General features: G+C 37.7%; 1 protein-coding gene across 1 annotated transcript; it reads right to left on the bottom strand.

Annotated features, from left to right (window-relative positions):
• Window positions 1-7407: 7407 nt before the first annotated feature.
• On the bottom strand, window positions 7408-17035 carry LOC121528580 (toll-like receptor 13). Its single transcript, XM_041816095.1, has 5 exons — window positions 16946-17035; window positions 16588-16628; window positions 11325-11463; window positions 8027-8160; window positions 7408-7936 (listed from the first exon to the last, which is right to left on the bottom strand). The coding sequence occupies exons 1-5, from the start codon at window positions 17033-17035 to the stop codon at window positions 7408-7410; spliced, it is 933 nt and encodes a 310-aa protein (XP_041672029.1).
• Window positions 17036-17086: the final 51 nt, after the last annotated feature.

Here is a 17086-nt window from a genome sequence, read left to right on the forward strand (position 1 = left end):
TTTTCTGAAATGTCCTTGAATTTGATAAGTACAAGCAAAGAGGGAGATAGCCAGGAGTTTCTGAGAGGAGAATCTCTATCTTTTTAACTTTCTTCACTCACAAACCTAATTACTTTCTTTTAAAAGTGGAGATAGTTGTTCAATAATAATATCTGTTTCCATGTTTTAAATGTTATACTACTACATGAAAATGCCAACAACATGAAAATGACCGACTTAAACAACACAAGACGGTCACTACAAGTAAGTTACATAGCCGAGAATGATTCCATATTTCTTTTCAAAACAGCTGCTGCATTGTACTTTAATTATTGCACATTAAGTGCAGGTCATATTTCACTGTGAAAGTCACATGGGTATCAAAAATAACTACTCAGTTCTTTAAGTAAATTTTAAAAGACTTATTTTTTACTTTTACTAGAGTAGATTTATAGACCAGTACTTTTACTTCTACTCAAGTAAACAACAAGAGTAACTGTACTTTTACTTGTGTTCAATAGTCTGCTACTTCTTCCACCTCTGCCTCCACATTCAAAATAAAAGTGCTAGATGTCCATTTTTTTCCAAGTGGAACCTGAAATTCACAGGGTTAGAGAATGAAATATTTATCAGATGCTGTGTGAACAGAGCATGTGATACTGGGCCATAAAATCAATATCTGACAATTGCTGTCAGGACACAGTGTGATTCAAATGTCAAAAGTAATTGTTTTTGTTTTGTTTTGTTTTTTTTGTTTTTTTCTATTTTTGAATTATAACACAGATAGCATTGTTAAAACATGCTCTTCCTGATGAGTTCAGTTGTTAATAAAATGAACAGTGGTTAATAACCCTGGTGTGTTCTGTTCCTTCACAAACTAATTCAGACAACAACAATGAAGAGTGCAGGATCCTTTATAGTAATGTTATTTATCAGCTGGTTCATTCCAATATGAGATGTACAATTTTGGAAATATGAGTCTTTGTCAGAAATAAAAGTCATTTGGTTAAATCATTTAACATAGTATTTTAGCTACAGTATATCTGCCAAAACACTTACATTTATTGACCCTCTTGCAAAGTACGTGCATGCTCTCCAAGGCAGGGTCACTTTTTCTTGTCAATAGTTCTGGCAGCACACTGGAGATAAAGAAAGTTTGTGCTTTTAGCAAAGCATCCTGCAGAAACTCCTTATTTCTTGGGATACGCTGCACAGTGAACTCCTCCTTTGACCACAACACAAAGTAACAGAAGCTAATATCACATACAAACATAAGGAGCTGAGTTGGATAGTAGTATGGGTGTGAGTGCTTTAAGGTGAATGATTTGTCCAGACAAAACTGCTTGTCTTCTGTACATCCTTGAAGGCTTTCACAATATTTATAGGGACATTTCATCTCCAGTGCCCCTTTTCCACAGCAGCTACATGTCACGATTCCGTCAGGTGAAGCTCCAAAGTGTGGCTCAGAAGGCCGCACCACTAAGCCACAGGAACTGACCCTGAAGTCTTGATGACCTTGGACCATGAATGAAGTGTAGGCTTGTCTTGCCGTTTCTTCCATATTTTCACCCCAGAGCACAGGCGGGACATTTAACTGTGTTTTGTTATACTGCATTAAATCCATTAGCTGTGTTTTGCTGATTTTGTCAGCTGTAGTCGCATGGTGAAATCTGGTGCTCGTTATCCGACCAGCTCTATGAGCGTGCCACTCCTTTGACTTTGATTGTTGTTGTGTCACAAATTCTAGTTTCTCGCATTGCTGAGGTTGTAGTTTAGTTTTTAGTCTGTGAAATGTTTCTTTCCTCTTCACCTGAATTTCCTGAGGGGAGAGTTCCCTCAGTGTTTGGTTGAATAAGGCTGTCAAGGGCTCAGGTAAGTCCAGAGGATCCTCTGCGTCCGTCTCAGATGATGCAGTGTCCGTATCACTATTATCCAGACTCGTTAGCACAGCAGCACCTGGTTCCAAAACCTCCAGTTCCCAGATATCTTCATCTGTTAACTCTGATGACAAAGCAACATAAACACAATTATTTAATTGTATGTATAACATATACCTTTTAGGAATCTGAGGCAAATTCTGCAGAAGATGTTTCCAGAAAACATTAACCTATGCCTAATACTACAGTCCTGTGTCATTACCCCATTACTTTAACTTAAATAGGCAGAGTCAGGTGGAAGTTTCTTTGTTCATAAAACAGCTAAACAGTGTTACAGGATTCTAATACCTAGATTACTGAAGCAGATGAGAACCATCTTTAAGAAGTCACAGATAAAAAAAATGCTCCACACTGATCATCTTGCCTGATCAAATTCTGCACAGATTCAAAAATATAGGTCAAAAAGGAAGTTATTTAAACCCTTTTAATTGAGGTCTTTATGTAGATGCAAAAATAGTAGCATTCTTATCTATCAGAAATAATTTGACCTTAAAGAGGGTTTAATGTCTTCTCAATGCAATTTGTGGCAGCTTCTGCACAGACCGATTTGCAGAAATATTAGCTGGGAATCTTTATACGTGTCAGGAAAAATCTGCATCACTGTTTCACCCAAAAGCTCCAGAAAAGTTTTTCTGACTTTCTAAAGAATGAACTGTTCCTTTAAGCTGATTTAATTCTGGTGTACAATGATAAAGAAATCTTCAATCCTTGTGAAAATCCTGTGAAAGCAGCTGCACATGAATGACAATGCATGTACTGTGTTAATATATCTTTCTGAATTCATTACCATGAATTTGTTTCTTTTTTTCTGAAACAAAAATCTAAGTTATCAAGGAGAAATATTAAAAAAGAACGGTGCCAAAAGTTAACTTATCTACACTGTCAACTATTACATGCCTCTGGGAGTACCACTCTTGCTCGTAGCAGTTGTGGAAGCTGCCTGCCTAGCCTCTTTGGTTTGAGGAAGCTGATTTCCCTCAGTGGAGCTGGCTTAACACAGAGCTCAACTTTGAATAATATAGCAGCTGCATGGCTGCAGCATGACCCAAGCCTGAAATTTCAGAAAAAGAGGCACTATAACATACTTGCTAGTGTAGGCTTTTAATGCCATTACCAGGGCTTGGAATTAACCTGCTTTAGACATATCATGGCTGCAGTTACATCACTTTCACTTAGGATATTGTAAGAAAAGTCTATTTACATTTTATTATGAAGGTCTACGCTGCCACCGCCTTTGTTTATCCGGTCTGGTCCAGTGTCAGAGGCAAGAGAAATGTGCACTGAGACTTAATTAAAAGTTATAACAATACCAACTTTATTGAGATCACAAATTCAGTAAAAATATGGCCAAAAGACTCTGCATCAGACTTCACTGAGCATCAGCGCACTTGCAAAAGGGACAGCCCGTGCCCCTGGGAACACTACAAGTGAAAACACCCCACACAGGATACACTGCACACTAATACACAGCAATCAATGCACAGCACAATAATAAAAGTCAGTGAACTACATGCATCTCACACACGAAGGACCCCTACACACTAAGCAGGTCAGGACCACTACAACACTATAAACACCAAGGGGGGCAGGGAGCTACCCTAAAACATAGCGCCACCCCTCAGTGAAACCCGGACAGAGTGATAGCTCATATAGAATAATAAAATAGGCCTAAATAACTACACACACCACGGAAGTAACAAACATTGGCTAAATGTAGATAATTAACAATTCATCAAGCAACGGATAATCTTTTAAAATAACTTATCTCGCCCGGCTGGCGACAAAACACTCTAAACAGTCTGCTACAATATGTTTACATATCCAACCTCAGCTCCATCAGCTTTTCACTGTATATTTACATCGGAACTTCTTCAACTGGTTTCACTGTGTTATTAACAAACCGTTACTTTCAAACCCTGCTTATGACTAGTTGCAGGGACTAGACAATACTGACTTCACAGGGAGAGAAAAGTCATGTATGAAAGTAGAAAGTAAAGTCAAAGATACTCCATTTAAGAACTATCTGACGAAAAATTCATTTGCCAGCTAGCAAACCAATCACACAACATAATACTTACCCTGCAGTACAGGTGCAGTTCGTTGTCAGGACGTAGTTTTCTGTCTTGTTTATAAGTACCCAGGCCTCATACATCGTGGTCTTATGTCCTTGTCTCTGGCTTGGGAGGGCTTCAGACTTCAAACACAAAAATCATGGTCTACAACGTAGTCATATGCATCCAGTGACTTGTATGCTCCTAGTTTTTCTGGAGTGTAGACGCTAGGCTTCTCGATCAAATACGTGTATATATCAGGCCACTGTATATTTGGCCACTTGCCGATATCCTCCGTCCACTCACTGATCTTGTACGGATCTGGGATCCTTTTCTCATCCGTCAGTATAAGTTTTTGCAGATAAAACTGGCGATCTTTTGTAGGTAACCCCCTCACGTAGCTTGATAAACAAATGTACTCCGCCATATTGCCGTTGCCAAAATGCGCGCGCACCCATACATACGTCACCACTGTTTCCAAACTCTAAATGGGTATGATGAAAGCATCACAAATAATTAATTCTATCTTAAAACGACTCGCCAGTTCCCGCAGCATGCGAGCAAAAAAAAAAAAAAAAAAACGATAAAGCCCCCCTGATTTCCAGTATGTGTAGGCAGAGTGAGCATAGTGTAGTGGTGTCGGCGCTCGTCTTTGAAGTCGAAGGTTGGCAGTTCGCGTCCCGGTGGTGGCAGATGGGATCCCCATTCCAGGTTGAATGGGGAGCTGGGGCGTGATTTAAAACTCACTGAAAAGAGGGTCTTCTCTGTAAAGAAAGTCTCTCTGTCATAAACTCTCTCTCAAAAAAAAACCGTCTCTCGAGACAACCCCTGTTGATCTGGAATTTCTCTGGCTTGCCTGGTGCCCTGTGCTGTGCGCCACATCACTCTGCCTATTTTAACATTTACATTTGGTAGAAATTAATGTTTTGGAGTAATAATTTCTCATTATGTTGGGTAGTTTTCATAAAGCTGTGTTCTACATCAACTTCAATCATCCCCTTTTTCCATCACATACTTTAATCTTGAATATTACTGCCTCCTAATATAGTCTGATTTATTGGACTTCAAACCTCAATGAGTAAAAAGCGTGCTTTGAAAAATGACAAAATCTTTTATTGCCGTCACTTTACCATTCACCATAGAACCTCAAAAGGCTCTACACGCACATTATATATAGACTGTCACTACATTAGCGTCCTCACTCATGGTGCAAATGTGTCTAATGCCCAAAGGCATTCTGGGACAAAAAAAGAATTACAATGGCTGAGTACTGTTAACCTAAAACTTCAAATATGTTCAACAGCTCAGAAAAATAGAGCTTAAATAGCTATTTTGGATTTTTAGTTTTGAACAATCGATTTTTTTAACAACCTCCAGCTGGTCGGCCTTACAGCGTGCTTAGTTGTTGCTTCTGTAACTGCTGCTTTCTCTCGTTGTTTTATAACTGTGGCGGTGGTTGTTTTTATTTGGTCATCTACCCCCTCGTAAGCCTCCATGAGGATTTCTGCCTCTGACGGGGAAAGGACGCCGCTCTCGTTGCCATGGTTAATCGGTGAATCTGTGATCGATGGCGGGGTCTAGTTGAGGAAGCCGCATGAGCAAACTAATCCAGGATTGGTTTCACCTGGCTCGTGTCTGCTCATCTTGGCTTGGTCTTTGTGCAACCAATTAAGCCTGGACGCTCTTGTTTTGGATTCATTGAACCCAGCTCAGTCATTTCTCCTGGATGTCTGAATCCTAGTTTTGTGCAATGGGCCCCGGGTAGCGTCACAGCCAGATCATACGTTCTTTCACCACTCACAACCATGCACACAACTGTAACTTAATTCCAGCCATGATTTCATCCTGAGTCTTTCCCTTGTATTCTGATTTTTGCTTCACCTGTAACGCATGCCAGGACAGCCTGTTGATGAGAGACAGCAAGACGGTATCGACAGACATCCGTGTTTTTTTTTTCTGAAGTCACGTGATCACGCGAGCTCGTAGGCAGGTCGGCAGGTGTGTGGTCTTCAGTGACCTGACAGTCTAGCTGAGTCGTCTAGTGTGTTTGTTCAGAGGATTAAAGATGAAAAATCTTTGGAAATTGTCCTGAAGTCTGTGGTCTTCCACAGTTTAAAAATCAGATTAAAATAATCGTCTAGTGTGTGGCCAGCCTTAGTCAGATTACACACTACATGATATATCAAGGGAAATATTGTGGTCAAGTGTTTGGCATTCATATTCAAAATAGCTTATTTTGGTGTTGCTTTGTAAAGTAACCTTTTAACAGTGTTTGGATCATTTTTGTTTCTGTAAAGAAATTATTTTAATTTTTGAGGTGATTGAGCAGTCCTTTACTGGTGCAGAGCAGTTAAGCAGTAAGTTCAGGTTTGTGACATTGTGTGTCATATGGTACGTGCACTGCACATAAATTCCAGTTTGAGTACAAGTAGTCACTGTTGCTTTTTTATTAAAAAAAAAAAAAAAAAGGAGAAGAAGGGGTTAAGTCCTGAATATCAAAATTAATTTTGATGTGTGTGTGATTACTAAAAAATATAGAAATAATACATCAGCTTCTGGTTTGTCTGTAATTTCTGATGTATTCAGGACTATGCTTAAAATAATCACTTAGACCAGGGGTCATCAACTACATTTGAACAAGGGCCAGCTTCTTCTGTACAGGCACTTTGGGGGACGATCACTTAAAAAAAAAAACTTAAAGAAATTTAAAAAAGGTCTCATTAACATAATTATGTTTAAATATTTTGATTTTCTTTCAAATGTATGTAATATGTAGGCTCCAGGTCCATAAGCCAAAAGTTGACATAGAAAATGACAGTTTTTATCAGGATTGGACCAAAAATGTTGTGTTCAACACGCATCATATTTGCTAGTAATGGCTAACGGCTAAAAATGGCTGGTTTTCTGAAAAATGATGAAACTTTCAGTCTCAAGTGTTTTGGGACTTGTTTTAATAGCTGTTAGGAGCTTATTTAAAAAAATAACACAACCTATCATTTCCTCTGTACATAATCTGAATTTGGTGATGCCTGTAGTTTTGATCAGGACTGAAGTTGATGAAAAAAAATACAAAAAATTGAGAAAAATGGTTTTACATAATTTTGTAATTTAGGTGTTTTCACAGAGGAGCCTGAATGGCTTATTAGGGTGCAAAATTTGAATGATACTGGAGGGTTAAAAATACTTTTGTCCAAACCGAAGCAATCAAATCAGGCAATTTTCACTACTGCTATTACTGTTACTACTTTACTTTGCTCAGCAGCAGATGAATCTAGCTCCTTTTTTGCTTGTCATTTCTTAGTCCTCTCCCTGATTATGTAAGCTACAACTGAAGCATTAGCAATCAAAGACATAATTAAAAACAAAGTTCAGTGGTGCTGCAGACAGAAAATGTGAGATATTTGACTCATAGAGAGTATTTGTAATCGTATGCATTTTTTCTAGCCAATGAGCCTTGTGAATTCCTCTTCTCCTCCTCTTCCTCCCTCCTCCTCCTCCTCTTCTCTATCCTTCAAAGCATCTATAAGTCTGACCCAGAAGGCATCCCGCTCTTGTGGCTCCTCGGGCCACAGCAGGTAGGTCTTCTTCCGTACAATCTTGCGTAAGCGCGTGTAGGGAGACAGACAGTGCTCTGGGATCTCCTCCAGAAACACCAGCAGCAGGACGTCACTGCCGTCAAATAAAAGCCTCAGACTGGCCAGCTGAAACTCAATGGAGCACCACTCGCTCCGCAGGAAGTGTCGTGTCACCACGCAGATTGTGTGGCGAGAGCTGTAAATGGCAGCTTCGATGTTCTCGAGCACAGCGGCACCAGGACGGAAGTCTCTGTGGTGGAGGCACAGTCGGAGCCTCTTTTCCCCCATAGCTGGCCTCTCTAGATTGGGCACCAGCTGTCCCATCACCCAGGCCTCATCCTTGGAGCTGTAGGAGATGAAGGCATCATACTGGAATTTGGCCCCTGCTGCTCCCCTTCATCCACCAAGTTTTGCCCTGATGATGAGCAACAGGTAGCGCAGCGTAGGACCCTGTGTGTGCCAGGCCAGACACACAACCACAAACAACACATCAAAGACAGAGCAGAGGATGAAGAGAATGAAGGACACCTGGTTGTAGGAGCAGGCTTTATCATCAAACTGCCACAGGTAGGGAGATCTCCTGTTGTCATCGCATTGCATGTTGTACAGCTCGGACACCTGAAGAGATCATGAGAAATTTCAGTCTGATGCAGTTCATTTAATTCACAGTTGTTTGAACCTTCTATCCTTACTAGGAATGGGCAGTAATAGTGTATCCCAGGGTATTGAAAAATAGCCATGATATTGCTTTAATTACTGTTATGAAGATGGTACTGTGTGATGAGTGAATACCTATGATAAATTACACAGGTGTGTGACTGTTTCCATCAGCAGTACTACTGCCTGTCTGTGGGGATGCTTTAAATGTTTTCCAAAGAAAAACATTTTCATGAAGTTTTCAAACAGTTATCAACAACGGTCAGTCCTCTGCATCAGTCTTCTGGTATGGCTGCTAATCATCTTAATCATAATGCACAGCTAAAACTATTTTACTAATAAGGCAGCAAGAAGACTGGACACTGGAAGACTGGAAGAAGGTGTTGTGCATGGATGAGTCCAAGTTTGAGATCTTTGGATCAAACAAAAGAACATTTATGAGACACAGAACAAATGAGAAGAGGCAAGAACAGAGCATTAAACCATTAGTCAAGTGGCCAAAGGCATGCGACAAGAAACTGTGGAAGGAGGCCAACACTGATCTCTGCAACATCTTGGAAGGAATCAGAGGCACCACCATGAAGAAGTTGGAAATAATGGCTGATCTAATCTATGCCTGTGGAGTGGAATGGTCCGGAGTGGTTGAAGGCAAACAAGCTACCCCGTTAATCCCAGCTAAATCCAGAAGGAAGACAGAAATAGACTGCCTTGTCAAGGAGAGGAGGCAGCTGAAGAAGCAATGGAGGAAGGCCACAGAGGAGAAGGAGGGGATAAACCTGCTTCAGGAAGAGATTCAGAGCAGGCTTGCAACACTGAGGAGAGCTGAAAACCTTCTAAGGAAGTGCAGAAGGAAGGAGCAAACAAGATCATGCTTCAAATTCATGAAGGGTCTCTCCACCAAGGAGAAGAGTGGAAGTCTCTCAGGGTCAAAGGCCAACCTGGAAGAACACCTGAAAGAATCCTGCACGGATGACCGACGCCAGGAAGAAGTCACGCTTCCATCTGACATGCCACCAGTCAATCCACCAGAGCATGAAGTAGATATCAGTCCACCCAGGTGGAGTGAAGTAGACAAAACTGTGCGTAGAGCAAGGGCGGAATGAACCCTCTGGAGGTGTGGTGGGCCTATCAGCGAAACACCCAAGAAGGAGGGCGCCCACTTGACAACCCAAAGGATGCCATCACCCAATTGACCATCCCACAGAGTCTCATCCGTGCCTCAAGTATTCATCGAGGGATAGCAACATCTAGTCCTAAACAAAAGATCTGACAATGTCAGCATGTCCAGTTCATTTGCTGTATTTCCTATTCAGACTAATTTCATGAGTTTTTCCATGGAAAACAGGAAAAATGTTAAGTGATCCCAAACTTTTAAGCGGTACTGTATATGAAAAGTTTTATTCTGTGTTTACAAAAATTGAACAATTTTATGTATCATTATTATTAAACGCTAATTTAGATCAGACAACTGATGAATTTTATGTTCTAACTCTACTAAGTTTGCTTTACTAAATGCTACTAGGCTAAACAATGCACACTTGGCCTATGAAACGCCTGCAGAGGTGTGTGCTGTGCTTGTGCAGGCAAGTGCTTGTATAACATGTTTTTTTTTTACACCTGCTGTAATACATTAGACCGCCGTAAAATTTGCTGGAGGTTTGACAGTATTTAAAATAGATACCACCCAGGGGTGGGTAATAACGCATTACATTTACTCCTTTGCATGTACTTGAGTAGTTTTTTTTTTTAAATCCTACTTTGGAGAGTAGTTTTAGAGCAGAGTACTTTTTACTCCTACTCCGTTGCATTTGTGGTTAAAAAACGATACTTTTACTCCGTTACATTGGGCATGCACTGGTCGCTACTTGTACTTGTCTATAATTTATTTTCATGAAGTATTTTTACACTCAGCTGAGCTCTCACAGCAGCGTGAGGTGAAATCCTCAGCACCACAGAATAAACGGAGGAGTGACCCCTCCCCCTTAACTATCAACAGTTGGAGATAATGGCTGAAGCTGTAGTACCTGCGCCTCCTTCAGAGGAGCGTGTTTATCCTTGGACCAACATCAAGACTCTTTGCCTTTCAAACTACGAGGAACAACAGACACATAATGCGCTGCTTACTGTGTCTACCTAAAACGGTGGAAATGTCAAGCTTCAAAAATAGCACATCAAATCTAAGAAAGCACGTTATGGTAAGTAAGATAAACAAGCTAACGACTGCGCTGCTAGTTAGCTAAACATATAAGTTCAAATCTCTGTTTTAACCTACAGACTGCAAATACACAGTTGTGTCAGTGATAAATGACGTCACGTGTCCGACCACCTCTGCAACTCTGCCACAAATGTGATTTTACACGCCATTATTTAACATTACGTCGTAGGTGATACTATTATCACGTGTGTGGCATATCTCTGATTATACCTAACATGGTTATAACGTGGGGCCAGTGGGCCAAAGTTGGTTTTAGTTTTAATAAGTTTCAGTTTGGCTTTGAGTGATAATCAGGATAAAAATTCATAAATTGGAGCTTAACAATTAAATAAAAAGGGCAAAAAGTCAGTATTGAGGCCAGTTCATAAGATTAATTTCATAAATATGAGCCAAAAAATTATTAACACATGATAAAATGAACATAATGTGATTAAAAAGTAAGAACTGCAATGTATAAATTCATGTATGAGATTAAAATCATCATGTAGAAATAAGATAACTATAAGGAGAGAAAGAATCTGTTTTTTTCTCATTATATTGAATTTTTCATCCCATAATTTTGATTAACAAACATAATTTGACTGCTGCTTTATGTTAAATTTTTTATTTCTTTTACTTTGGGCAAGTTATGCTATTTTATTTATGACAAGTTTACATTACTACCCCTGAATAATATGTTGTAGAGCAATATGTGTTAATAAATTGCACAAAATGAAGTTACTCATAAAGTTACTCACTACTTGAGTAGTCTTTTAACAAGGTACTTATTTACTCTTACTCAAGTACTTATTTTTATGAGTACTTTTACTTCTACTTGAGTAATTATTATTGTTAAGTAACAGTACTTTTACTTGAGTACTGTAACTGTGTACTCTACCCACCACTGATACCACCCAATCCTAATCCTTACCTGTGTGTATTTGTTGTTGACAGCCCAAGTCTTGAACCAGGCGTTGCCACAGGTACAGGTAAGAGGGTTTTCTGTAACATCCAATAGACGCAATCTAGGAACAGGAAAAATATACAGAAGGGTGGTAAATGACCCATTACTTATTTATAAATGCTTCTTTTATTTTGAAGCTGATATTCTTTGTTTTTTATCATTTCCTTTTATTACGTTGGTAACGTGATGCTTTTATTCTGAAAAGTGACAAACGGGAAGTAAGGGGAAGAGACAATCTGAAAACGTGGAGAATGCTGCTTAAAATATGAGTCATTAAGACATAAATAATGGTGATTTATCTCTGGTAAAGTACCCTGCTGTTTGGGGAACAAGGTTAGTACTTTATTTGTTCTACATGTTCAACATTATAGAGATAGCCTACTTTTAAGTGCTGAATTGTAGTTTTGTTCACCTTTGGCATGTGTGTGGGCTAGGGAGTTTCTGCATTTCTCATCGCCATAGTCTAATGTGGTCCGGTTAAAAAGTGTGTGTATTGTAGGCTATTTGCAAAATACGAATGACAATGTGCATCAGTAAGGTTAAAGGTGCAGTGTGTAATATTTAGCCTAGTAGCATTTAGCTGAACAAACTTGAAAAATAAAGTAAAACATTTCTAAGATGGTCTATCTAAATAAGTGTTTAGTCATCTAAATTCAAAAGTAGCTATTTTGAAAAAAACAACTCAGAATAAACCTTTAATTCATACATAGGGAGGGTCCCCTCCATGGATGCCGCCATCTTGGATTTTTACATGTTTCCATGGAAACATAGAGGAAAAAGGAAAAAAGGATAAATAAAGTTATTGTATCGTATTGTATTCACATTTCAAATACACATTAAATTCAACTGGTTTCCACAGTTTCCAGCAGAGAAATGCAATCTAGAACCCACCTCTAGATGTTGATATTCAGTTTTATACATTGCACCTTTAATATGCATCACATAGTGATTTAGACTTGAAAGTGTCTAATATTTTATTTGAAGTTGTTTATGTTTACCCGGTGCATTCTAATGTGAAATTGTCATGTACAAAAAGGGAAAGGTAAAATTCATGTTGGAATAATAAGTTAATAACGTATTCGCTGTCAAGATTTACACATGTTAAATATTTACAGCTGCTAAAACGATATACTTTTCTATGGAAGCCCATTTCCGCCACTTAAAAGAAAAAAAAATGTGGAAGTTAGGCAATAAAAAAAACAAAACAATCCTAAGTCATATTTATGAGACAAAAAGTCGAAATTATGAGATAAAAAGTCACCATTATGAGATAAAAAGTCAAAATTATGAAATAAATGTCATCGTAATGAGAAAAAAAGTCACCATAATGAGATAAAAAGCTATCATTATGAGATAAAAAGTCAAAATTATGAAATACAAAGTCATCATTATGAGATAAAAAGTCATCATTATGAAATAAAAAGTCCAAGTTATGAAATAAAAAGTCATCACTATGAGATAAAAAGTCATCATAATGAGATAAAAAGCCATCATTATGAGATAAAAGTCAAAATTATGAAATGCAAAGTCATCATTATGAGATAAAAAGCCATCACTATGAGATAAAAAGTCCAAATTATGAAATACAAAATCATCATTATGAGATAAAAAGTCAGCATTATGAGATAAAAAATCGAAATTATGAAATAAATGTCATCGTAATGAGATAAGAAGTCATTATTTTGAGATAAAAAGCTATCATTATGAGATAAAAAGCCATCATTATGAGATAAAAAATCATCGTTATGAGATAAAAAGTCAAAATTATGAAATACAAAGTCATCATTATGAGATAAAAAGTCATTACTATGAGATAAAAAGTCATCATCATGAGATAAAAAGCCATCATCATGAGATAAAAAGCTATCATTATAAGATAAAAGGTCCAAATTATGAAATACAAAGTCATCATTATGAGATAAAAAGTCAGCATTATGAGATAAAAAATCGAAATTATGAAATAAATGTCATCGTAATGAGATAAGAAGTCATTATTTTGAGATAAAAAGCTATCATTATGAAATAAAAAGTCATCATTATGAGATAAAAAATCATCGTTATGAGATAAAAAGTCAAAATTATGAAATACAAAGTCATCATTATGAGATAAAAAGTCATTACTATGAGATAAAAAGTCATCATCATGAGATAAAAAGCCATCATCATGAGATAAAAAGCTATCATTATGAGATAAAAGGTCCAAATTATGAAATACAAAGTCATCATTATGAGATAAAAATCATCATTATGAGATAAAAAGTCATCATTATGACATATTAGTCATCATTATGAGATAGAAAGCCATCATTATGAGATAAAAAGTCTAAATTTTGAAATAAAAAGTCATCATTATGAGAAAAATGTCAGCATTATGAGATAGAAAGCCTTCACTATGAGATAAAAAGTCCAAATTATGAAATAAAAAGTCATCATTATGAGCCAAAAAGTCCAAATTATGAAATAAAAAGTCATTATTATGAGATAAAAAGTCCAAATTATCCAATTAAAAGTCATCATTATGAAATAAAAAGCCATCATTATGAGATACAAAGACAAAATTATTAGATAAAAAGTAGGCTAGGCTAATGATTATGAGCTAAGAAGTCATGATTATGAGATAAAAAGTCGAAATCTAAAAAAAAGTTAAAAGTTAAAAGTTAACAGGTTAAAAGGTTAAAAAAAGTCTAAAAGTTAAGGTTAAAAGTAAACAAGAATACAGGAAATAAAGGCTGTGACAAAGTTTTCTTGTGGAGATTAGTTTTAGTTAAAATCAGAGAAAAAAAAATCTTCATCATCAGGTCAGACAAGGAAAAAAAATGAAACTGTAATCAGCCACTCAAATTATAATCAGTACACTTCTGATTATATATTAATGATATTAATTCCTTCTTAACAGACTGATTGTAATTGTTATGAAGACAATATTATTTTACTTTGCTCTACCGTTTCGGCACAGCTGGCTGTAGAAAAAAATTCAACTTGCTTTTAACAGTTTTCAACATGCTTTATTGCCTTAATATTGTTCTTGATGAAGGCAACATTAAATTTCTGATCTCTTCTCAGGTTTTTGTACAGAAATAGATCTAATTTTCCACTGAACTGTAGAAAAATTTTCATTGAGGCTGTTATTCTGTCTGCGCTGTTGCATCCACGCTCAAATCTGTAGACTGTTTTTCTCTCTACGTTTATAACCGGGGATCCTTAACACTCATCACTCTGATCTGTATAACAAAGTTGGTTGATCTTCTCTGACACAGTGGTGTGTTAGACACTTGTATGTTTCTATCTTAAAGTCCCTGAGTGGACATTCAGCGTCTTTTATAACATCTGTGTTAAATTAGACAAGTGGACATTTCCAGACCCGCTCTACAGGCCGTCTAATGCTGCAGGTCCCGAGCGTTTTCTCTGAATTGGGGAAATCTATGTTTGATATGTTGTGATTTCAGCCTGTCTTTAGCATCATTAGTGTATTCTAAACCAAAAATCCTAGAATATTAGAAATTACCTTATTTGCTCCTCTTGATTTGTGCAGTTGTGCTTTCTCTCTGGAGTATTTTCAGCTTTTCTGATTTTGCGTCTTTTTCACTGAGCCATTTGAGGAAGAATGTCATAAATAGTTGTTCCTCTATGCGCAGACTTGCTTTTTTTTTTTCTCACTCCTCTTAAATCAGGAATTGACATTCTAAGGAACTTTTCTATTCGTGCCTTTGTAGTTTTTTTTTTTTTTTTTTTGCTTTTTGGTGCACTATGCAGTATATATATATATATCATATAACAAAATGTATTTCCATCTGAAAGCAGGACTTTGGACCACTGATCAGCGGTCTTGATCTTTTCCATTTCACTCAGCTGAGAATCTTATAACGTTGTCTGTGGTTCAGGAGAGACTCAACACTAGGAACACAAGTCTCGTAGCCCATTTCCTCAACCCATCTGTGTGTGGTGGCTCTTGATCCACTGCCTCCAGTCTCAGTCTACTCCTTGTGAAGCTCCCCTGAGTTCTTGAATCTGCGTTGTTCGACAATCCTGAAGGCTGAGCTCATCCCTGCTGCTTGTGCTCCTTCTCATATCACACTTTGCTCTCTTAGTCAATCTCATAAACATGCTTTGACACAGCCTCTGAGAACAGCCTGCCCTTTCAGCAGTGACCTTCTGTGGCTTTCCCTCCTTGAGGAGTGTGTCAGTGGTTGTCTCCTGGACATTTGTCAGGTCAGCAGTCTTTCCCATGATTGTGGTTGTGTGTGCTGAACTACAGTGAGATGAATAATGGACAAGAAATTAGACTATTGAACAATATTCTAATAGTTTGAGAGAGTGGATTTTTGACTTCCATGAAGCCATAATCATCAAGATTAAAACAAAAAGTCTTGAAATATCTCACAATGTTTAAGATGAATGTAGAATATATGGAAGTTTCAGTGTTAAATAAAATCACAGCAAAAAAAAAAGAACTTTTCATGATATTCTAAATTTTAAAGATGCACCTGTGAAGTTTTGACAGTCAGTGGCTCTGAAGCTTTTGCCCACATGAGGGAGCTCTCTGCTTGAATTCTGATGTCTGTGATGTTAAGGCGAAGCAGTACGAAATTTCTGAAGTTTATACCATTTAAACTGGTATTTATCATCAACAGCTCAATCGTTTAGAGACAGTAAGATTTCATTCTTTTCTCCCTGACTGAAAACTAACTGCAAAATTGTTGCTTTTAGACTTAAATCCTATGAAAATCAAAATAAAAGAAGAACGCTGCTCGAAATATGTTTTTCTAAAGCAAACCAAAAAAAGCATTTTTAAAAGCTTTACTAAAGTCTTCCTGGGGATGGTGTCATTAATTTTATTGATATTGATACCCCTATCAGTAAAGATTATAAATCTGAGTCCATTTCAATGCTGATGACACTGATGGTACTTTTCTATAGTTTGGTGGGAAGACTGGCTAAACATAACAGATTTGGTATAATCTGAGCAGAGTTTGACTGGAAAAGGTCAGAATTACATCGGTTATATCTATTATATACTGCTGAGAAAAATGCATTGTCCATGCAACTGCATTTTTTCCAGTTTCTCATCATTTCTTGATGTGACATGAACACATCATGAAACTGTATTTACATTCACCCAACAGTCATTTTACTGAGCTGACCTTGAACACATAATATCTGTCTGCTCCATGATTAACTCTTATTTTGCCAATGTTAAACATGCATTTCAACATTTGATTCATATACTTACCTTATGGGACACAAAGTTTGGATGTGTTTTTCCCAGCCGACCTGAGCAGAAGAGGATGATAACACTGGACTTATGAGTGTATGCTACTCCCAGCAGACTTTTTGTTTTTCAAGTCAACAATTGAAGTGTTGCACAATACTGATTTATTTTGAGCTTATGTTCCTCTTTGCAAGAACTGATGTGTGTTTTTGCACCAGTGATATGATCAAATCCATTCGTCCATCCATTTTCTACACCCCTCATCCTGTTTGGGGTCTCAGGAGGCTGGAGCCTATTCTATCTGTTATTATTCTATCTGGACTGGCTGCCAGCTAATCACAGGGCTAACTTATAGAGACAAACAATCAGGCACTCTCACAGTCACACCTATGGGCAATTTAGAGTCACCAGTTAACCTAGGGAGCATATTTAGGTGGTTGGAGGAAGCCGGAGAACCCGGAGAGATCATGCGTGCACGGAGAGAACATGCGAACACTGCACAGAGAGGTCCTGACCAGGA

This window comes from Cheilinus undulatus, linkage group 20, assembly GCF_018320785.1.
Source record: "Cheilinus undulatus linkage group 20, ASM1832078v1, whole genome shotgun sequence".
Lineage (NCBI taxonomy): Eukaryota > Metazoa > Chordata > Actinopteri > Labriformes > Labridae > Cheilinus > Cheilinus undulatus.

Coding starts and splice junctions, on each gene's coding strand:
- LOC121528580 (XM_041816095.1), bottom strand. CDS start 17,035: ATGATCTCTCCGGGTTCTCCGGCTTCCTCCAACCACCTAAATATGCTC. Junction 16,629..16,945: donor AATTGCCCATAGGTGTGACT/GTGAGAGTGCCT, acceptor TCTTCTGCTCAG/GTCGGCTGGGAAAAACACAT. Junction 11,464..16,587: donor CAAACTTTGTGTCCCATAAG/GTAAGTATATGA, acceptor TTTATAAATAAG/TAATGGGTCATTTACCACCC.